Raw genomic sequence first — 24,222 nt, 5'->3', positions numbered from 1 at the left:
TATCCATCTACATCTTCATCCATCCATCCATCTATCCATCCATCATCCATCTATCTATCCATCCATCTATCTATCCATCCATCTATCTATCCATCTATCTATCTATCTATCCATTCATCTATCAATCCATCTATACCTGTAAAGTTCTTAACAAATAAACTCATAGGGGAATTTTTGGTTGTTTATTTTTTACTTGTGATGTGTCATTTTGTAAAGCACTTTGAGCTGCATGACATGCTGTATGAAAAGTGCTACATAAATAAAGCTTCATTATTATGATATAGGTTGTTGTGTACAGTACGAGGTTTTCAGTAAAGCTTCACATTCTTAGGAGCTGTACAGTACCTCAGCAGCGTTGACCGGGCAGAGTTACACATCTCTATGTCTCCTGCATCCTGCCGATAGGAAACAGGTGACGCCTGAGGAGAGCATTGCCATTGTGCGTTCAGACAAACAGTCCAAGTCTCATCAGAGACCACGGACAGACCATCTGCAAACAGGGAGGGAGATAATGGGAGACCTTAAGTACTGATAGGTAATGTTAGTAGTTGTTTGAAAATCTCACTGGTCCCCGGCTTGAGCTTCAATCTCAGGATCCATGTATCTGTGATCCTCTCCAGAATGGAAGTAGTCATCACATACAGAGCATCAACTAGTTCCTGAACAGTGTCCTTCACATGCTGATATCCAAGAGAGGGCGTTACACAGTCACAAGATGGAGGAATAGAAAGCAGTATTCAATGTTTACTTCAGATTAGCTCCACGTCAGAAATGAGCATGCTTGTCATATGTCTATCTCCATAGAGCAGTGGTTCTCAAAGTGGGGGGCGCGCCCCCGCTGGTGGGCGCAGAGGCATACCAGGGGGGGCGCGAGAGACCAGGAGGAAAAATGGTTATTATAAAAATTAAAAAAAATCATAAATTGAAAAATTATTGATTCCAAAATAATATGATGCAGTACTATTACGTCTGGGTCTCTGTGTTTCATTAAAGCTCGGCTCTGTGTGTGTGTGGAACGAGCCATTTTGTGTGCGCGAGAGAGAGAGAGCATACCGGTACCGGAGATCGTTGATGTTAGCTTCTGGTGCTAGCGAGCTACGCTAACGGATATAAGGAGTGTGTTTCAACAACAAAGGTGGAGGAGAGTCCTCTCCTGTCAGACTGAGAGACTCAGTGAGCTAAAGGGACTCTCTCAGTGTTATCTCAGTGGGTCTCAAATGTTTTGGTCACCATTCATGTAAAAAATTATTTCCGAGGCACACGTTTATATGATCATTATAGTTATAAAAAAAATAAGAGAATAAATGAAATACAGGTATGAAATACTATATGACAGTAAAACAAGAATAAAGTTTAAAAGGGTGATTTGTAAAATATCCATAAAGAAAAAGTAAATCTGTTTACAGTTCTGTGCTGAGAGATGAATCCATAGATCTCTTCATTTTGCTCTCAAAGTGCACCAGATTGATGCTTTTAACTTCAATATTTAAAAATAAATCTTCCCGGGGGAACTTGCCCCCGGACCCCCCTATGTGAGGTCCACACACCACCTATAAAAATAGCACTTTACCCCTGCTTACACCTATATGCCTCGAGCTGATTATCGAGCCTTCATTGTAACATTCGCCGGTACACTGTGTATATGCGTGGGGAGTGTTGTAGTAGAAAATTCCACTGTAGCGACCGGTACATTAATGGGAAACCCTAAATGTTTGAGCACCCTCTATGAAACGTCAAGCTACCCGACAGCACACCCCCAAAATAAATCTCTGGCGCCGCCACTGAGCCTGACTATTTGTGTTGGGGGGCCCCGACTTTTTTTTTTTCTCCAAAGGGGGGGCCTGACAGAAAAAGTTTGAGAACCACTGCCATAGAGGCTGAATCATCATGTTAATCACATAGCTATCATATGCCTCAAACAGTCCTGATGCTCTTCTAGGTAATCACACATCCTGTCATGTTCACAGCTACAGTTGGGATACCTTTGTTATCATGTTACTCTCATATTGGAAGAGTACATTCACTATTTTCCCATCAGTAGTCCACGTCAAGTTTTTTTTGAATGTGTTATTTGGTATGAAGTTGGAGATAAATGCATTTTCACAGTGTTAAGTGAATCAGTGACTTTACTACTTACCTTCTGGGCAGTGGGATTCACCGTCAATCTCACTTTCATTCAGGTCGGATACAGAGGCTACCTGGAGTATCTGGTGTAAAAAACAAGATATCAATCTAAGACGCTTCTGCTAGGAACGAAAACTGCAAATAGTGCAAAGAGAATGGTATCCTGGGATAAAGGTAACACGTCTGTTCAAACTCTCTACACAAGTGGCTTATCAATTATTTAGCACTGTAAATGGATCATGGTTTCTCACTGCATTCTTTATGATATCTAAAATGTAGAGGGCCACACAAATAACTGTTAAAAATAACAACAAATCAATATTGCTGGACAGTAATGATAGGAAATAACCGTTAATACTTACCAATTGTGCAAACGTTGTCACCTTTAACCGCTTAAAGATTTCATTATTTCGATACCTGTAATCTGAGAGAAAACAGCAAAGGCTTATCTTGCTCTGAACAATCATTTGTGAGTTTTACACTTCTGTTATTCAAACCAACTGTTCACCTTTGGGAAGAATTCAAAGTGTGTATGAGAAACTAATACACTAATGTATTTGCTACGGGAACTGTGTAGTAGCCAGATAGACATAGGCACTTTTAAATTCTGGCTCCTTGTGAAGTGTCTTTTAGGAAGACATCGAAGCTGTTTGTATCTATAAGAAACCTATCATCAATTAAACATCTAAGTCACAGAAGTTTAACATTTAAAGACATTGTAATAGCCATCTTAATGCACCTGTGTCAAAGACAACTCATATTCAAACACTTCCTGCTGATTCAGGCTTTAGTTTTACTCTGCTTACGAACATATCTGTTATTTTAGAAGCCGGATTTAAAAACTGACAAAACCTACAGCGAACCCCAAAACATTTGAGATGTATGAATGCATCACAAAAAGTATAAATATGTACAATGACTTGCACAATCTAATTCCTCTTCACATGGGGTACTCACTTTTTTTTATGTCCTCCAGCCTTTCCATATACTTTGAGAGACTGCAACCTATATTACAAAAAATGACAGTTACATTCATAATAAGGCATTTGTTAATTAAGTCATAACATAATGATCTTGATAACAACATTGTAGTTCATCTGTACACAGACAACATACCTGTGTCCAGCCTTGTTTTGACATGTTGATATTTCTCATTTTTCGGTATCCTCTTTTTCAAGTACTAGATGGAAAAACAATGGGTTTTTGTCATCTTAATGAACAGAAATACAGACTGGATATTACTTTCTAATGGTAGGTAAGTTAACCTGAAAACATTTAAGGTTTAAAAGAGCTAATTCTGCCAACGACACAGGTGCACTGTCGTTGATATGGTAACATAACACTGACAATAGCTAACTAGTTAGCATGCTAGGATAGCTACATTTATTTCTGTTTGCCCACGCTGTGCATGTTACTATCGATAATACAATATTAACAATAAGCGGGCAGATAAAACAACCATTATTGTCATTAAACAGACGTTACCACCACACTGCCGATGCCCTGTTTAAGCGACATCTTTTCAAAACGAAATGCCAAACATGAATGTCAAAGTTTAACAATCTCGATGTTCATTGGTTGATGCTATTTCATGGGCCAATCAGAGAGGCGGATACTGGGCCGCATCCGCGTAAATGCAGTTTCATATGATATGACTGGCTAGTTGCTTAGCAGCGAAAGACGCTCCACCTTGATGACAGGACGCATTCAAGAAACCAGAAAATAACCGGACCGTTCACAACAAAGTAAAAATAACAAGATTTTTGGCTTGTTGGAAGCACTTTTGGGTCTTTACTATTCTTCCTTCAATGGCTATTCTTCGCCAAACACTTATTTATAATTTGTTTTGTTTTCTCTTTTTGTTTTTATGTAATGTTAAATAACTTACAATTAGCTGGGCGCTTTTCCATGCAATTCAATAAGGAGATCCTTGATTAATTGACTGGAAAGACAAACTTCTAATTCCGTAGCAGATAACCTTTCTTATCTGTAACTCCAGAGCTGTTGCGAATGGTGTTTTGAAGTTGTGAATGGCATTTTAATTTCGGATTATCATAAATAAAATGTTCCCCAATTTTTATGAATGCATCATCACTTTCTTAGTTGCATGAGGATCAAGCTACAGGTGGCTACGTCTCATTAGCTGTGAAAATAGTGTGTGTTATGCGGCTCTTCATGCAAAAACAAACATAGCTTTAATTTAAAAGTCCGGGAATTCAACGTGTTTCTAAGGTCGCTGGGACTGTTGATGAGAACGCCGTATTTTCTGAGCTCGACACATCGGGTCTGAAACTGTTGCTGAAGGCGCACTGTTTGACAGCCATGGAAGCAACGTTACTTTACCTCTGACAGTGACAACAGTGGCTTTTTTAAGCAAATGCCCACAATGGCTTCTGTTTTGGTAAGTTAATACTTTTGTAAATGCTAATGAGCAAACGTGTGTTTACTTGGATAACTTTCTATGGGGTTAATAGTAGCTGAGTCGGCGAGTTTTGCTAGCTGCAGCTCTGCTAAGAGGATTTGCTGAGAGGGGCTTGCAAACACTCCCTGGGATCTCTCTGAAATATCAACTGCATAGTAGACTTACTTGTTGTATAACCTTAATGTTATCAGACAGACAACACATGCACTGTGTTGAGAGCCTAGGCATGCAGTGACCCAAAGTCATTTCCTGCCCAGCCCTCCACTACTAGCAACACATTATGCATCAACCTAGACTAGAAGGTACACAAGTACTGTGCTTTTTTCATGATATTCTACTTCAGAATCAGAGTCAGAAACAGGTTTATTGCCAGGTAAGTTTACACATACGAGGAATTTGCCTAGTTGTACCAAAAAGAGTTATAATAAACCATTTTTTAACAAACGTTCCTAACCAAATTCATTCAAATAAACCCCACCTTTGCCAAGTGCAACATTAAAGTGATGAAAGCATGAATGCATGAATACATATTATCGAACTATTTAATATGTTTGACTCTGAAGTGAGACAACATTACAAAATGAGAACTAGCTTATATTTGTGTACTTTTACTTGAGTAGTATTTTAAAAGAAGGACTCTTTCTTGTAGCCAAGTGTGTACACTGTTGTATTGCTACTTTTATTAAAGTGAAAGATCCATCAAATACACGTAGGTCTTTGTCTGTCAGTGCTGTTTTTTCATCACTGTGCTCTACACACGATACTGCAACGGAAAGCAGTGTCCCTGACTGTCTCTACATTGTTTTTGCAGGAAGATCCAACCCTAGAGCGCCACTTCAAGGGGCATACAGATACCGTCACCTGTACCGACTTCAGTCCAAACCGCAAACAACTGGGTAATATCTGCTGCTGCCACAGATTTACAAATTCTCCGTGTAATTGTTTCCTGTTATCACATGTGTCGTGCATTTTCACTCTCAGAAATAATGAACATTTTCACATCAATGCCATTGTCAGAAGAAGTTAAATTGATGTGAAATTATGTTATAATTTCTCTGTAGTATTTGGTCAAATAAGATCCTTAGTAATAACCTCACAATGTGCATGTAAGTGACATTTTAGTGACTCTTATAATGATGTGTCCTCATCATGCTCAACCTAACAGGTGTCAACAGAACAGCAGAATCATTTTAAAGGTTTTATGAACTTGTGTTTTTCTAAATTTGAACTTTTGATAATCTTTTATTAATACATTTGACATGGTTTCAAGGATGGGCATCTTGGTTTCTGTCACAGTGATGTATTCTTTTAGCACTTTGATGGTGCATATTGATGCACTTGATGAATACAGGGACTTTTGCAGAAGTTAAACCAGTGAATGTACGACAAAGCTGACCTGCGAGAACGTCCTACAAGACCTACAAGAACGTCTTAGTTCTTAGTTAATTGTGGCTCTTTTATTCCAGACAATAAAAGGTTACCGATACAAACTCACTTTATTCACTGTAATGACCTCTTTAAATACCATTAGTTATGTATTATGCTGATCCCTAACAGGATATCTACTCTGTCTGGTGTGTAAGTCTTGACTGAACGTTCTCCATTGATCTTTTTTGGCTCCCTCCAGCCTCAGGTTCAGTGGATAAATCTCTGATGATCTGGAATCTGGCTCCAAAGGCCAGAGCTTTCCGTTATGTCGGCCACCAAGACCTGATCACTGGGGTGCAGTTCTCCCCCTCCGGTCACCTGGTGGCCACTTCCTCCAAGGACAGGACGGTCCGACTGTGGACGCCCACCATGTAGGCTCAAGTCACTTTTACATCTCAAATCAAGATATAAGATAATAAAATGGACCTTTTTATTAATCCCTGTGGGGAACTTCAGTAGTTTAAACGGCAAATATGCTAATACATTTGTTTTACAAAATACCCTTCCTGTAACAGTTCTGAGGATTTAGCAGCCAGGTTTATATTGAACAGTTATTAACGGCATATATTGCACATATTGCACATAGTTGCTTGGTATTTAACAACAAGGAGTGTTATAGTACAGGTAAGTAACTTTAAAAATAAGAAATTAATGAAATGAACATATATATACATATTAAATATATTTGAACGTGTGAAACAAGTGGCACTTAATATGAAATATGTGACTGAGGCCTGGTTTTCAATTTGTGCCTGTGTTGATAGGAAAGGAGAGTCCACAGTGTTCAAAGCCCACACGGCGCCTGTACGCAGCGTTGCTTTCTCCCACGATGGACAGCGGCTGGTGACGGCGTCGGATGATAAGTCGGTCAAAGTGTGGAGCGTCCACCGGCAGTGCTTCGTCTACTCGCTCACCCAGCACACCAACTGGGTGCGCTGCGCCAGGTACAGCAGCAACGCATGTAGTTCCGTCTAATCCAAACATGTATATATCCACAAGTAGCAATAAGCTTGACTCCAACAAAAATACGCCTCAGGAAAGTTTGGTTGACTCTTTACTTAAACAAAAGATATCAGCACAAACACATATTTTCACAGATCAAAAAACCATATTGCTCCGTGATTCTTTTCTTTTTCTCACTTCTAATTACAAGCAGCTGCGGTACCATGATGTCAATTTTACAATTGCTGGTTTAAATAAATGATATAATAATACTAATAACAAAGGATTACAATGTTCAAATATATCTATATCAAACATAATATAGCAAATGTATACCTTTTAACATATGGCTACTACAACGCATCCTCAGTTACTTCTCGTGCTAGGTTACGGCACAAACTCAACTCTCATGTCCCTCGTCAACAAGTCCACACATCTTATTGCCAAGGACTCAAGGATTTAAGGCTTTTATTGTCATGTGTACATAGCTACAGTGTAGGTCACAGGCTCCTCCAACAGTGCAACACAATACAACAGATAAAATACAATTGAATATAACAGAAATAGTGCAGAATAGTCTGTATACAAGTCATTGGAATATTGATATAAGTTGCAAACAGATGAATGTTATGGATGTTCTTTAAAAAGTGCAGGTGTTTAACAGGAGGAGATGATCCACAGTGAAACAATAACGTAGTGCATTATTTTATGTTTTGGTTCATATTTTTGTTTTTTCAAATCAAGTTTTCTTGAAATCAAGTTTTTGTTCTGTTTGACACAAATCCAGTACGTCCAGGAACAAAGAACGTTTAAAGGTCCGGACACACCAAGCCGATTTTCGGCGTCGATGGATGTCTGGCCGTCGATGAGCGTCCTGTCGCCCTACTCAGATTGGTGTGTCCCGCCCCGTCGTGTCTTTTCGGCCGTGCCGACATTCCCGATTCCACATATTGAATCGGGAGGCAGTCGGCCAAAATAATCACTCTGATTGGCTGTTCAGCTAGCGAATCAGTGCATGAGAAGCGAAACGGAAGTGAGGGACCCAAACAAACGATTAAGAAGGCAAATCTGAGATTTCATTGAACTCCAGCTCTCGACTCAGGTTCGGGAAAGCCCCGTGAGCTTCTCGTTGTAGAGTGAACATGGAACGCACGCTATTTGTTGTTTGTTTATATCACGCAGTCTGTTCTTCTTCTCTCGGTTATCACGCAGTCTGTCTTCCGGTTGTTGCCTCTTTTGAATGACGAATACACACTACCGCCGCCTGCTGGTAAGGAGAGTTATTGCCGCTCACGCATGTGCAGTTCATATGTGCGTCTTGGCCGTCGGCTGAAGTCTTTGCGGTGTGTTCCAGTGCGACACATGGCAGAGACGTGAAACTGACACAACAGTCAGGTCCGTCGGGACATGTTCTTTGGTGTCAGTTTGGTGTGTGGGGCCTTAAGTCCTTTAAACTCTAATGTCTAACTGTTACGCCCAGGTCTAGGGGATGTGTTTAGAATTTCAAACAGCAAAGTTGATCTTTTATAAGGAAATTAAATACTTTTTATACGATGCCATACGATACGATAATTAGACCCTCCAGAAAAACGCGGAGACGTTTCTGGAGGGTCTAGATAATACTTTATTGGTCAGATCAAGTCTGACATTTGACTTGCATCACAGCAGCTCCATGTGTAACATCAACATGGACACATATCAAGACACAATACATTTGACACAACATCACAATCTCTGAGAGAAAACATGCTATCTGGCTTTGAATAGGAGTCATGTTTATAGCCTTGGTTTGTACACTTGGTTTTTACATTGTCCCTTCTTTTATCCCTAATGTCTGAAAATAAATGTAATTCTATTGACTTTTATTCATTTACTTTCCACATTTGTGTTGTTTATTAGATCATTTTGGACTAAATATTTGCATGAAAGGTGTTATATAGATTAAGTTGAGTTCAGTGTGAAGGAGGGAATGATTTCTTCCCTGCAGGTTTTCTCCAGATGGGCGTCTGATAGCGTCGTGTGGAGACGACCGCACCGTCCGGCTGTGGGACACGTCCACCAAACACTGCATCAACTGCTTCACCGACTCTGCAGAGTGAGTCCTAAAAGTGTCCTAATAATATGATTAGCTTTCATTTTGCCATCACTGTTGGTGTTGTATCACTTAAAGGTCACCTATTGTGCAATATCCACTTCTTCATGTCTCTTCTACATCAACATGTGTCCCCTCTTCTTCATGTCTCTTCTACATCAACATGTGTCCCCTCTTCTTCATGTCTCTTCTACATCAACATGTGTCCCCTCTTCTCCATGTCTCTTCTACATCAACATGTGTCCTCTCTTCTTCATGTCTCTTCTACATCAGCATGTGTCCCCTCTTCTTCATGTCTCTTCTACATCAACATGTGTCCCCTCTTCTTCATGTCTCTTCTACATCAACATGTGTCCCCTCTTCTTCATGTCTCTTCTACATCAACATGTGTCCCCTCTTCTTCATGTCTCTTCTTCATCAACATGTGTCCCCTCTTCTTCATGTCTCTTCTACATCAACATGTGTCCCCTCTTCTTCATGTCTCTTCTACATCAACATGTGTCCCCTCTTCTTCATGTCTCTTCTTCATCAACATGTGTCCCCTCTTCTCCATGTCTCTTCTACATCAACATGTGTCCCCTCTTCTTCATGTCTCTTCTTCATCAACATGTGTCCCCTCTTCTTCATGTCTCTTCTTCATCAACATGTGTCCCCTCTTCTTCATGTCTCTTCTACATCAACATGTGTCCCCTCTTCTTCATGTCTCTTCTTCATCAACATGTGTCCCCTCTTCTCCATGTCTCTTCTTCTACATCAACATGTGTCCCCTCTTCTTCATGTCTCTTCTACATCAACATGTGTCCCCTCTTCTTCATGTCTCTTCTACATCAACATGTGTCCCCTCTTCTTCATGTCTCTTCTACATCAACATGTGTCCCCTCTTCTTCATGTCTCTTCTACATCAACATGTGTCCCCTCTTCTTCATGTCTCTTCTACATCAACATGTGTCCCCTCTTCTTCACGTCTCTTCTACATCAACATGTGTCCCCTCTTCTTCACGTCTCTTCTACATCAACATGTGTCCCCTCTTCTTCACGTCTCTTCTACATCAACATGTGTCCCCTCTTCTTCATGTCTCTTCTACATCAACATGTGTCCCCTCTTCTTCATGTCTCTTCTACATCAACATGTGTCCCCTCTTCTTCATGTCTCTTCTACATCAGCATGTGTCCCCTCTTCTTCATGTCTCTTCTACATCAACATGTGTCCCCTCTTCTTCCGTCTCTTCTACATCAACATGTGTCCCCTCTTCTTCACGTCTCTTCTACATCAACATGTGTCCCCTCTTCTTCATGTCTCTTCTACATCAGCATGTGTCCCCTCTTCTTCATGTCTCTTCTACATCAACATGTGTCCCCTCTTCTTCATGTCTCTTCTACATCAACATGTGTCCCCTCTTCTTCATGTCTCTTCTACATCAACATGTGTCCCCTCTTCTTCACGTCTCTTCTACATCAACATGTGTCCCCTCTTCTTCACGTCTCTTCTACATCAACATGTGTCCCCTCTTCTTCATGTCTCTTCTACATCAACATGTGTCCCCTCTTCTTCATGTCTCTTCTACATCAACATGTGTCCCCTCTTCTTCATGTCTCTTCTACATCAGCATGTGTCCCCTCTTCTTCATGTCTCTTCTACATCAACATGTGTCCCCTCTTCTCCATGTCTCTTCCACATCAACATGTGTCCCCTCTGTGGAAAGAGACTCTGAAAGTTTCAGGAACAAAGATTCTCTCTCTTTTTGATCCATTTCTATAAAAACCTGTCTGAAAATGAGCTGTTCAGATTTTGGCCACTTTATGATGTCATAACGATTTTTTGTCTTGTGTAACCGTTAGCCAATCAGCAACCAAGGTAACCCCCCCCCCCCCCTTATCACCTGAATCTCCTCCTAGAGCACCATTGAGTTCTTTGTAACCAAATGTCTCTCAGAGGGGCGTGGGGAGGGGCTCCTTATTTTCATCTAAAGTAACAGACAGAGAATCAGCACTTTGGAAACGGGGCTGAAACAGAGGGGATTATGGGTAATGCTGCAATGATGCATGGTGTTTCAGCCAATCAGAGACGGGCTCTGGATATATCTGAGACAGGGTTCGAGTTATAAACTGAGCTCTATGGGGGTCATTAAAACTAACACACACACACACTCACACACACACACACACACACACACACATACACACACACACACACACACACACACACACACACACACACACACACACACACACACACACAGCAGTAGCCCTCTTCTTGCTACAAACTTAAATATGAAAAGGTTCAACTACGCACACACACACATCGCAGCACGCTCACAGGCATAGATTGCGCACCTTGGAGGTGCAGCGCAGGCATATTGTCATTCAAGAGATGCGTAGTTCTTTTGGAAAATATGTTTTTCTTTTAGCCTATTTACCTCGTTAACGTAAATAATACTCATTACATTGACACATGCATTATTTGTGATTAAAATAATGGTTGTTGGTCATGTATTAGCGACCCCCACAGATGTATGTTTTCACTGCGTCCGTGGGAGCTCAGACCCCTCCTTATGGGTGCTCAGCTCCCATTGGCTCCCACATAACTCGAACCCTGATCTGAGACCTGTAATATATTGATGAAAAACAGTAAAATAGGGGACCTTTAACTCTATGACTATAATCCTGTTTTAATCCCTTAACCATACAGGGTTTGTTGTTCTTGGCCAGTCTCCTAAGACGTCTTTAAAAAAAAAAGTTGTAATACTGATATCATACAAAGAGGCTATGTATATTTTCAACTTTTTTTAATGCTGTTTTATTTCTATTTTAGAGATGTTTATATTTCCGAGTTGTTTATTTCTACTCTTTTAATTTCTACTTATGTGCAATGCCTTGTCTTTTATTCTAATGCAACACAAACATTTCCCAAATTGGGATCAATAAAGTACGTCTTATCTTATCTTATCTTATAGTAGGTTGCCCGTCTTGTTACCTGGGGATAGGAGGTGTGTGGCGCAGTGGGTTGTGCGTTGATGTTCGGATCAGGGGGTCACAGGTTCAAACCCCACTGCAGTCAGCATGTCGTTGTGTCCCTGAGACACTTCACCCCAAAGTGCTCCTGTGGGGATTGCCCACAGTATGTAAGTCGCTTTGGATAAAAGCGACTAACAAGAAACATGTAATGTTTTTTCTTCCAGATCGGCCACGTTTGTTGGTTTTAACTCGAGTGGAACATGCATCGCGTCCTCGGGAGCCGACAGTTCACTGAAGATCTGGGATCTCCGGACCAACAAGCTGATTCAGCACTATCAAGGTATTTACTACAATATATTCCATTTGGAGAAAAAAAACAATTACCTGAAATATCCTTCAAAATATCTACATTTTTTTTAATTTGCATAATGTTTAACCTAGAGAACAAACAAACACACTATTTATGGAGTCAAGGCTGTTAAAATGTAAAGATTCAATAGAATTACAGACGGCTTTATTTATGCATAAAGCAAAACACAGAATACTGCCAGAAAATATACAAAACAAATAGTGAAAGTGTACATGTTTTTTTTAAATAACTGCCATGTGTGGAATAAACAAACAAATAAATACATGTTTGTTCATATGTGTGTTTGTCTCTGATCAGTCCACAGTGCAGGGATCAACAGTTTTTCCTTCCACCCGTCCAATAACTTCCTGATCAGCGGCTCCAGCGACAGCACAGTGAAGATCCTGGACCTGGTGGAGGGGCGCCTCATCTACACCCTGCATGGACACAAGGTACATCATTATGAAGACAGAGACATTAGGGGTGGGGGAAACAATCGATACAGCAGAGTATCGCGATACTTTGCGTGGTGATTTTGTATCGATACACGGACGCCAAGTATCGATATTTTATTATATAAACTATTCATATTGCAAATCCAAATTAAAGTTTTTGGTAACAATTGTTTTTTCAATCAACTAGATCAGTGTTTCTCAAACTTTTTCATACCAAGGACTTAACCAATAAAAAAACACTCGCGGACCACCTAACTCCACAAATATCCAAAAACACATCGTTTTTCTAGAACAGATTACAAATCGCCTGAAAATGGTACAAACAAGTGACGAAGGTGTTGCGCTGGGCTATATCATGCAATCGCAAGTGAAACTTAACCTCGCTCCATTGCGGAGATATTCCCGCGAGAGTGCGGAAAGCTTAAATTAACTTATTTATTTAAAATGTGAAATGTTACCAATATACTCACGGACCACTAGGGGGCGCTCACGGACCACACTTTGAGAAGCACTGAACTAGATGGTGCTGAGCTTCTTCTTGTGCGGTCATGGCCACGGGGAAAGTCAGTGGAATTGGCAGGAAGTTAGTCAAAACAACGATGGAGTCAGCGGAGAAAGAAATCAGAAATGCAATATATCGTATCGCAATACTTAGCATATCGTAGAATCGCAATACTATCCTATCATGGCTTAAGTATCGCGATAGTATCGTATCGTGGGGAGCGTGGTGATTCCACGTGGATGAAAACCACCAGACTCAGGGACCGTTTCATCCCACAGGCCATAAGAGTGCTAAACTCCTGAGCTCTAAGTGCCTCGATAAACATTCATCCGTTTGTCATCTGGCAATTTACAAATGTATATAATAGTTATCACCGTAATAAACCCTATTTAATTCTGTCTTAATATACATTATTTAATTTAATATTCTGTTCTTGTACATATAATGTATATAGAGTTTTGCACTATTTCGTATTTTTGTATTTTATTATATAATATGCTGCATTGTTGGAGGAGCTCAGGTCAGAAGATTTTCATTGCCCTTTCTACACTGTAGCTGCTGAGCATATGACAATAAGACCGTTGTTATATCAGCTCCAGTGTTTCTCTACATCAGTCCTTGGTGTTGTTTGTGTCATGGTAAGGTTTTTAATTCACATTCTGTACTTTGTTTTTTAGGGCGCTGTAATCACAGTAGCTTTTTCCAGGTCAGGAGACCAGTTTGCCTCGGGGGGGGCTGACGGAGAGGTTGGTGTTTTGTGAACATATAACGTTGTATTGCAGTAATTACGTATTTAAATAATACTTTAATAAATAGAACTAGTACACATACATAGTAGTAAAAATGTTTAAAATAAGTAGCAGCAATGTTTAAATGCTAATTCATTCCTGCATCACTTCATGTCTTTGTATTCCCGATACTCAATCACTTCTAACATCAAGGTGACATTTCTACTCTCTGTTGTAGAAAACCTTTAATCATGGAAGTTGTGCTGGTCCCTCCGTCCCCTAGGTGCTGATGTGGAGGACAAACTTTGACAGGAAGTCGTACCAGGACGTCCTGCAACAACACAGTCGGAGGTCCACACCAGACCCTGCACCCCACCTGACTGACATCCACCCGAGGACCCCCCACCTGCACCGCCAGCAGCCCTCAGGCATTCAGGTCAGCTCACATTTATCAACCAGAGATACAACAAGGCAAGGCAAGTTTATTTATATAGCACCTTTCAACACAAGGCAATTCAAGGTGCTTTACAAAAATGAAAGACATTCAGACATTTTAAAACAGTACAAGATAATAAAATAAACATTAAAAGAAAAAATACATGAATAAAAAGTACATGAATACAAAGTTACAGTGCAGTTTAAGATATGAATCTACAACAAAATGACTGTTTAAAGGTCACTTATTATCAGTGTTGTGCTAGTTACTGAAAACCAGTAACTAGTTACCATTACTAGTTACTTCATTTAAAAAGTAACTCAGTTACTTTACTAGTTACTTACACTAGAAAGTAATGCGTTACTGTGAAAAGTAACGTTTTAGTTACTTAAAAAAGGGCTCCCATTAATGCCCTTATAGCCTTCATTTCAGTACTGTTATTGCATTGGAGAATAATACAATCTGTTGATCAACTTGACATGCATTATATGCAATCTGGATTGCATCGATATTAGCTGGCTTTCCATTTTTGTATATTCTTTCTCCAGGTAGTTGGAACAAGTTTTCCGTCCCATATGCCGTGTGCCGCCCGGACATGCTATCATGCTAACTAGCTCCCTGAAAGCGGGTGACTCCACTGTAGCAATAGCCTGCATGTGTTCTACAACATACCGTGCAATGGCTTTATCGACTTTTCCCTGGCTAGCAGTCCCTTGGTTAAAATCCAGCCGCTGTTGCTTAGGTGGAGGTGGAGTGGCGTCGGCTGAGTCTCTGTGGTCTTAGCTACTAGCTTCGTCCCAGCATGTTGTTTTTGCAGATGTTTTAAGAGATTTGAATGACTGGTTTGGGCAGTAGATAGGATCTTTGACCCGCCAGGACACAACTTACATTTAACAGAAACGTTCTTTTCTTTGTGCTCGACAAAAGTGAAATAGTGAGAATATCTCCAGGTGGAGAAACTAGACTTGAGCTCCGCCGCCGCCATGATAGTCTTGTTAGTAAACAACACAAACACGCCCACAGCGCGTCTCCGCATGTGACACAGGAAGTATCTAAGTACATTTACTCAAGTACTTAAGTACAGTACTCATCTCTGTTCGCCTGGCTGTTGACTATATAAAAAAACTAACGGAGTAACGCACCATGTAGTAACGGTAACTGAGTTACTGAATTAAAAAAGTAATGCGTTAGAGTGCTAGTTACTGCCAAAAATAACGGCGTTACTCCCAACACGGCCTATTATGCAAAATCCACTTCTTCATGTCTTTCATACACAAACATGTGTCCCCTCTTCTTCATGTCTCTTCTACATCAACATGTGTCCCCTCTTCTTCATGTCTCTTCTACATCAACATGTGTCCCCTCTTCTTCATGTCTCTTCTACATCAACATGTGTCCCCTCTTCTTCATGTCTCTTCTACATCAACACGTGTCCCCTCTTCTCCATGTCTCTTCTACATCAACACGTGTCCCCTCTTCTCCATGTCTCTTCTACATCAACATGTGTCCCCTCTTCTTCATGTCTCTTCCACATCAACATGTGTCCCCTCTTCTTCATGTCTCTTCTACATCAACATGTGTCCCCTCTTCCTCATGTCTCTTCTACATCAACATGTGTCCCCTCTTCTTCATGTCTCTTCTACATCAACATGTGTCCCCTCTTCTTCATGTCTCTTCTACATCAACATGTGTCCCTCTTCTCTGTCTCTTCTACATCAACATGTGTCCCCTCTTCTTCATGTCTCTTCTACATCAACATGTGTCCCCTCTTCTTCATGTCTCTTCTACATCAACATGTGTCCCCTCTGTGGAAAGAGACTCTGAAAGTTTCAGGAACAAAGATTCTCTCTCTTTTTCATCCATTTCTATAAAAACCTGTCTGAAAATGAGCTGATCAGATTTTGGCCATTTTATGATGTCATAACGATGTTTTGGCTTGAGTAACCATTAGCCAATCAGCAACCAAGGCATAGCCGTGGGAACATGTTTCAAATGGGGGGTGCTGTGGGGATGACACCAGGGCTGGTTCTGACCAATTTGTTGCCCAAGGCAAGATTTTAGCTGGCAATGAAAAACCTCTACAAAAGACCAATACACTACAAAAAGAGAAACGTATTGACATGGTGGACAGCTTATATTAAAAGGCTTCAAATGTATTCAGTATTGTATGAACATGTTTTAATTGGGGGGTGGACGTCACATCCTCTAGGGCAGTGGTTCTCAACTGGTGGGTCGCGACCCAAAAGTGGGTCGCGGACCCGTTTCGAGTGGGTCGCGGACCCGTTTCGAGTGGGTCGCGGATGTGTGAGTGAAGACATTTTAAAAAAAATTTACTTTAATTAATATTGTATGCTGAAAAGCGTATATATTACAGCAGGATTTTTTGTTGAATAGATTTGAGTGCTTCAAAATGTTGGGTCGCGATGTATTAACCAATAAAAAGTGGGTCCCGAGGCCTGACCAGTTGAGAACCACTGCTCTAGGGGGAAGATTATTTTGAACATTTTAAAGTAAAATGCTTCAATCTGGTGCACTTTGAGCACACAATGACTAGAGACTAGATCTAGGGGGTACAACTCTAAAACACCCATATGAAAAAGATCGGTTTGCATTTTAATAATCAAATAAGTATGTGAACATAAACAACAACCTACCATAGCCAATAACAAATAAATGTAACTTATTTTATTTTTGTGGTTCATATATATCTTATTTTACCTAGTTAGCATTTATTTATTCACGCATTTTTTTTATATCTCCAGTTTTAAACGATATTGTTGGTTTACTGTCCTATAGTAGACATTGGAATGATTTCAAACCTGTTGTTATTTATCCTAATAATTATAAGGAGTGCCTTGGAAATATTTGTTTACATAAATTGTGATCAAAACATTGGAGACCCACTGAGATAACTTAGACTAAAGTGAACTATCTGAACCCTCAGAGTCCTTTACCTCACTGAGCCTCTCAGTCTGACAGGAGAGCTCTCCCTCCACATTATTGTAGAAACAGCTTCTTATATCCGTTAGCGCAGCAGAAGCTAACAACAATCCCTGCCGGTACCGGTGCGCCCCCGCTCTCTCTCTCTCACTTTGGCTGTGAGCTGCGTCGCCTGATAAGCCAACATCCCCCACTTTCATCACTTACAGCGCCCATCGTACGGGGCAAATGGAAAATGTAACCGGGGTGAAAAGGGTGTCATCATTACTTAATTATGAATGTTGTTACATCAAGGCTGAAAATGGTTTTTTTTGTATTATATTTGTATTTAATCTTGTGATAGTGCAGATCCCCTGTCCTCCACCAGGGGGTGCTGCAGCACCCCTACTTCCCACGGCCCTGAACCAAGGTAACCCCCCCCCCCCCCCCCCCCCCCCCCTTATCACCTGAATCTCCTCCTAGAGCTCCACTGAGTTCTTTTTAACCAAATGTCTCTCAGAGGGGCGTGGGGAGGGGCTCCTTATTTTCATCTAAAGTAACAGACAGAGAATCAGCACTTTGGAAACAGGGCTGAAACAGAGGGGATTATGGGTAATGCTGCAATGATCTGTTTGGTGTTTGGAGCCAATCAGAGACATGTTCTGTATATATCTGAGACCTGTAATATATTGATGAAAAACAGTATAATAGGGACCTTTAACTCCTTCCTCACTCAGCACTCTGAGTCAGTACACTGGTACTGGACCTGGACCCACTTCACCGATCAGCAGCTTAAACCCTTTTAAAACGGTGCAATATCACAATACTAAGGCTGTATCACCTGTGCAATTATTCACATTTATATTACTAATGACACGTAGAATTACTTCTGTATTACTCTGTGTATTTCCATATCATTTTCATTTGTATTATTAATACATGAACACCACTGTATATATTGTAAATAACACATTTTCCATAATAATTGTTGTTAAATGTGAAAATGTTTAATTCTCATGTCAGTAGACATATATATTTATATCTTTTTTAATATTTATGTTATCTTCTTATCGGGCATTTTAACTTCTTATGTTTGTATTATTATTAAAAATGAGTTTTATTTTATATGTGTATTATTTATTTCTAAAATGGAGCGACTGTCACAAAACCTTATTTCCCCCAGAGATAAATAAAGTAGTCCTATTCGGAAATTATCATATTTCACAGACAAGAAATATGTATATTTATATCATTTTCCTATCTCTCCACAGATCAGTCCAGCAGTGACAGACACTCAGTCCATTGATCCAGACGTCATAGAGTTCGGCCAATCGGTTCACAGCACCACGGTAAGGACATTTATAATATTCACAGTCAACCTCAATCACACTCATGGTTTGTAATCATGTTCCCTCGCTGTAAAACTCACTTACTCACAGTTTCTTGATCAAAGGAAGATAGTCTCTTGAGGAGGAAAAGGGGCTGTGACTTGAAGATATATAATGCAACAACAGTAGTAGTATACACCGAAGTCTGCAGACAGGTTTAAATGGGACCTATCATGCAAAATGCACTTTTTGATGTCTTTTATACATCAATGTGTCCCCGGTGTGTCGGGGAACTCACGCAGCGTCAGAAAATAAAACCCTCTCTCTTTTCCTCCGTACCCAAATCTCTAAAAACGGGGAACAACGGAGCTGATCCAGATTTGCGTCCGATATGACGTAATATCTGAAATGTGGACCCACGGCCCAATCAGAAACGTTGCTATCAGAAACAATGCCCGACTGTTTTGGACGTAATATGGTCGGTGTTTACATTAGCATCGCTAACACTCAGAGCTAACCTGTACTGGAGAGCATGTGTGTGAAGAAGCAGGAAGTAAAAAGGAACTCACCTTGTGGTATAACCGGCAAGAGAGAAAGCCTTTGAGCTCCAAACTGTTTCAGAGAGAATCCTTGATAATCCATGATATGGCGTTTCATCACGGCAGCATTTAGTTTAGACAGTAGCTGCCGGGTCCCGCATGAGCTCAGACCCTCCTTTTTAAAGCTTTATACCCAAATCAGCACTTTTGAAACAGGAAGTGAAATAGAGGGATATGAGGCATGGCTAGAATGATCTGTTTGGTGTTTGGAGGAAAACACTTTATAGACATGTTTCTATTATATATTTTTATATATCTGAGACCTAGCTATGGCCTACAAATAGCATGATAGGTGACCTTTAAATATACAGAAGAACAGCAGAAAGAGGGATGGCTACACTTTAACATTTTAAGTTAAGATAAGATGTACTTTATTAATCCCTATTTGGGAAAGATTTTGTTGCAACAGCATAAAACAAAACAAGCCATTGCACATAATAACACATAAAGTAGAAATAAACAATTCTGAAATAGAAATATCTCAAAATAGAAACGGAAATAAGAGTAAGAAGAATATACAGATGACAGTGAGGATAACAAATCGATATACTTTCTGACAAATAAAAACACTATCGAAGGTACAATTGTCTGTTAACACAATATAAGCAGGATATTATTTACATCACGTGTGCAGTTTTTGGAAATAAGAAGTGAAATGAAGGCAGCATCTAATGAAGCATTCAGTCGGTTTGATTCACATTGAGTCCAACCTGACACAACATGACAAATGGACACTACCTAACTTAAACTGACTACATAATTAACAAATACAAACATTTAACATAAATATTTCGGCAGTGATATTCAAAAACTCAGTCTTTCCACCAGAATGCCTTTGACCTTTTATTGCCAAAGCAAACATTCAATAGTCCATATCCGTATGCTTATATTCTTTTATGCTTGCATGAGTGCGGTCAACAAAAATGGTCCTTCTCCAGTTCACTCCCCCTCCATCTGTCACAAAGTACGCAACCGGATATAACCGCAAACATCACCACGCAAATCCAATGACACGCCCACCACCTATAGTGACTCAAAAACATGTACCGTAACAAACACAGAAAAATACTTCATATATGGCTCTGTGACGAAGGTAACTTCGTCACAGAGAACTGGCGGCTTCGGGCCTGGTAACTCAGCACTTTAGTGAACAGTTTTGCACTTTATTAGCGTGATTGCACAGTACCGTTTGGCATGGCATATTTGCACATTTTATATAATGTATACTAATTATTGAGATAGTATTTATTAAAGGATTAAACCGTATTAATTGAAATGTCGTCTGGCAGGTGCTGGTCGGGTCCTCGGCTCCGCCTGACAAGATAGGGGAGTTAGCGAGAGCTCCGAAAGTGCTTATGCTGGTGTAGAATGACAGCGGTTAAGAATAATCCGGGTGCAAATAATATGTGAGGGTGTAGACATCATAGCGTTAAGTGGCAGTAATTGTACAAGTGCTGACTGCGTTTAGTTGGGTTTGTGTGTGTGTACTTCTGTTCAGTTATATGTTTCTGTTTGAAAAGTGTTCCCCCTCCCGGTATGTCTGTTGCTGGATTGTGTGCACCTGGTGCCCTGTGTTGTCTCCTCCCCCCTCACCTGTGTCTAGTTGCTGATTAGTGTGTGTGGGTATTTAGGCTCTGTTGCCCTGGCTGTTAGGGGCAGGGAGTGTGTGTGAGATCCTGGTGGCTGCAGGCTGGGCTCACGTGAACAGCAGCAGCAGGATTGAGGCTGTGTGTAATGTGTTCATGTTTTAATAAATGCCCACACCGGGTTGTATTTTTGGACGTTCTGCCTCCTTGCTTGGTCGGGCCGCTCAATTGTCAGCTTCACAGGCTCCTACAATAAATAACAAGCAATATTTAGCTGCTATTCATCACATGAGAATATTTACATTGCTGCTTTTACAGGCTGAAATGTACACTTTATGCCTGTAAAATATTCTTTGTCATCATTACTGCTAAGGACACATATTAACGGATTCAATTAGAATCAAACAAGCTTGAAACATATACAATTTGGTGTAGTTCCCATTACCACCAGGGGGCGCTGCAGACCTCTCTGAAGTCTGACAGTCCATCCAACTTGATTTGTGTTCATCTTAATAATAATAACATTAAATAGTAACATGAATATGAATACTTTGCATTTTCAAAGGGTCTTTCAACGCTTTATGCATTTGAAGAAAAATAAATAACATAAATAAGAACAGAATTAGATGCTGTATGAATGTTTGCAAGGGACAACTATAATGAATAGCTTCAGATCATTCAGAGTCATTGCATATTTACAAAATGTAAGATCTAGCTTTTTAAACTGTAAATGCAGATTCAATTAAGTTTTCCCCGCTTGAACACTTCATTACAGTTTATTTCAAAAAGTCCATTTTCAACTTTTGTCCTGGAATAACGGCCCGTCCACACACAGGCATGAAAAAAATCTTTCAAAGCTTCGCCCATTCACTTGAATGGGGTGACGTAGAAGATTTTGAATCTTCGCCAAACTGCATTGTGGGGAGCGGAGCATGGCTTTGCAAGCATCGCGAGCATCAAAAGTTTAGCAATGTTCAACTTTTGATGCTCCCGATGCTTTCGAAGCTGGCATCAGCCAATCAAATCCCGTTTATGCAAATCCCGCCAGTACAAGCGCTAGCCAATCAAACCGCGTGCAAGCTGGGAGAGCCAGACCGCAGTTCATTTCCTCATATTCCAAACGAGGAAATTACGGTAGCAAATCACCCGGTTCTTTCCGACCAGAAATATTTACCGGGATACAAACCGGAGGAACCAGGCATGGAGGGAGGGGGCAGAGACAGTGGGTGAAACTGGTAGGTTTTCGCCTGTTTGGGATTTTATATCCAGTTTACTTCGTTTTAACATTGCTATTGCTTTGTATGTCGGGGGCGGGAGATTCATGTGATTGGTTGTTGGTCGCGTTGCTCGCAAAAAATCGCCAAGCTTCAGACACGCCTGTGTGTGGACGGGCCGTAAGCCTTAGGCGTCTACTTTGTTTCAGATTTTGTTGTACAAAAGTGTACTTCATTAGACTTTGAAGTTAACAGGAGGCTTTTTGTGTGTGTTCCTCATTAGTGAATAATGTCCAATACAGCCACAGCAGGGAATAGAGTCCTGCTTCAGGACACTTTTCCTTTACGAGACTACTTCTTCAGCTGCCCTCTTGTATATTTTTATGACCCAACAACCTTGTGAATGCCATGTTGTGTTTTCCAGATCATTCCCTTCTGTCGTTTTTTTTATTGTCGCTCCGGGCCCATGTGTGGTGGCAGTGACTCGGCCTTGAACTTGAGTCCACATTGTGTTGTAAAGTGAAATCCTGCTTGTGAATTAGCGCTATCTGCTTACTGCTCTAACGCTGATCCCGGATAAACGGGCAGAAACATGAGATTTATGTAGGTGGGCTTAAGTGTATTGGTTTAATGGCTATTAGCGAAACAACATGCTTTGCAGTGGCTCAGTCAGTAGGGGCTTGGACTGTGAGCCGTAGGGTCGCCGGTTCAAGTCCCCGACCAGACCTAAGTATGGAGTGTGGACTTCTACTTGGAGAGGTCCCAGTTCACCTCCTGCCCTACCGTGGTGCCCTTGAGCAAGGTACCGGACAAACACTACACCCATATGAAACATAACTGTATACATTTAAATAATCATAAAAACATGGCCATAACAAATAACATGCCATATCCAATATGAAAAAACATTGAAACTTGTTTATTTATTTGTTTTTGATTAATTTATAGTTGTGAGTGTGTCTGGGCTCCTGAATCAGCCTCTCCTGTCTCCCTCCTCTCCCCCCTGCTCCTCTTTGAGGCAGAAGCAAAGACTAGTTTTAGCTCTCAACAAGTTTGAATAGTTTATCTTACCTTTTTTCACCTAGTTAATGTTTTTTTTTTTTATTATTCATGCATATTTTACTAATCACTACCCCCTCAAATGGAAATATGTGTTTAAATGGTGACCAAACCGTTTGAGACTCACTGAGATAACTTAGACTAAGTTAACTATCTAAACACTCAGAGAGTCCTTTACCTCACCTGAGCTGTAGTTATCAGTCTCTCAGTCTGACTGGAGAGGACTCTCCTCCACCTTGTTGTTGAAAAAGCTCCTTATATCCGTTAGCGCAGCTAGCTAGCACCAGATGCTAACAATAACAATACACGTAACCGGTGCGCACGCTTTATCTCACTCGCTCGCGCCACACATACACTAACACACACCCTCCCGAGCTTGAATGACACACAGAGACCAATCGAGGGCATTAGTATGATCTGTATGAAAGTGGCCATGTCGGCAGGCCACATCATGTAGACAGCCAGTCACCCTCTGTGAGGCAGAGTCAGACCCACATTTGCGCAGCGTTGCGTTCACAATACATACATACAAAAACAAATCCTCAGGCCAGCAGGCCACTTAGCAGGCCAGGCCAGTCCGGGCCTGCTGTGCATTACTTATACAGTACACCGTAAAACAATCAAACAACAAGCTAGAAAGCAGAAAGGGGAAATTTAGTCAACATGATCAGTGGGATTTAAAAAAAAAAAAGTAATCTATCATTGCAAATTGAATATGAAAGTGGCATTTAATGATTCACTGAGATATTTGAATTTTACACCCAGACCGTCAGCCTGCACATGTGCTTCTGTTCGTATATTCATAAGCAGATGAATGTCAATTTAAGCGTGTATTCCTATTGGACATGGATATATTTAAATAGTTTGTTAGTCAGTCAGTTATACCTCATTCACACCAACGCAACTCCGGTTCAAGCTCCGTGCTAGAGCTTTTCAGGTTCTTTGGTTTAGCTCCGGCTCTTTTCACACCGCCCAGAGTCCGACTGGTGCTGCGTCATTGCGTCATCGTTTGCGTCATGACGTAACCGTTTGCGTGCCTGCTTCATAAAGCCAACCCGCGGAAACCCCTCACAGCTGACACCGA

At 40.7% G+C, this 24,222-nt stretch overlaps 2 protein-coding genes across 3 annotated transcripts in view; one reads left to right on the top strand and one right to left on the bottom strand.

Moving 5' to 3' along the window:
* Nucleotides 1-174: 174 nt before the first annotated feature.
* On the bottom strand, nt 175-3,662 carry cep41 (centrosomal protein 41). The gene is made up of 6 exons (XM_034200541.1): nt 3,610-3,662; nt 3,241-3,304; nt 3,082-3,129; nt 2,487-2,548; nt 2,138-2,207; nt 175-490 (listed from the first exon to the last, which is right to left on the bottom strand). The coding sequence occupies exons 1-6, from the start codon at nt 3,640-3,642 to the stop codon at nt 309-311; spliced, it is 459 nt and encodes a 152-aa protein (XP_034056432.1). The 5' UTR covers nt 3,643-3,662; the 3' UTR covers nt 175-308.
* A 576-nt stretch (nt 3,663-4,238) lies between these two features.
* poc1b (POC1 centriolar protein B) overlaps nt 4,239-24,222 on the top strand; it is a 29,320-nt gene continuing 9,336 nt past the window's right edge. The window contains exons 1-11 of one of the 2 annotated variants that reach the window (XM_034200538.1): nt 4,239-4,525; nt 5,358-5,442; nt 6,174-6,345; nt 6,739-6,918; nt 8,904-9,011; nt 12,188-12,303; nt 12,631-12,764; nt 13,947-14,015; nt 14,281-14,433; nt 18,624-18,701; nt 20,569-20,719. In XM_034200538.1, the coding sequence (XP_034056429.1) occupies nt 4,502-4,525; nt 5,358-5,442; nt 6,174-6,345; nt 6,739-6,918; nt 8,904-9,011; nt 12,188-12,303; nt 12,631-12,764; nt 13,947-14,015; nt 14,281-14,433; nt 18,624-18,701; nt 20,569-20,646 (1,197 nt within the window). In that variant the 5' untranslated portion in view covers nt 4,239-4,501 and the 3' untranslated portion in view covers nt 20,647-20,719. Of the gene's footprint in view, nt 4,526-5,357; nt 5,443-6,173; nt 6,346-6,738; nt 6,919-8,903; nt 9,012-12,187; nt 12,304-12,630; nt 12,765-13,946; nt 14,016-14,280; nt 14,434-18,623; nt 18,702-20,568; nt 20,720-24,222 lie in introns of those variants that run through there. The other variant, XM_034200540.1, reaches the window with a different exon arrangement.

The sequence above is a fragment of the Gymnodraco acuticeps genome, unplaced genomic scaffold (genome assembly GCF_902827175.1).
Source record: "Gymnodraco acuticeps unplaced genomic scaffold, fGymAcu1.1, whole genome shotgun sequence".
Classification (NCBI taxonomy): Eukaryota; Metazoa; Chordata; class Actinopteri; order Perciformes; family Bathydraconidae; genus Gymnodraco; species Gymnodraco acuticeps.
Note: the sequence above shows the minus strand (reverse complement) of the source record. Positions and strands in the feature narration are given on the sequence as shown.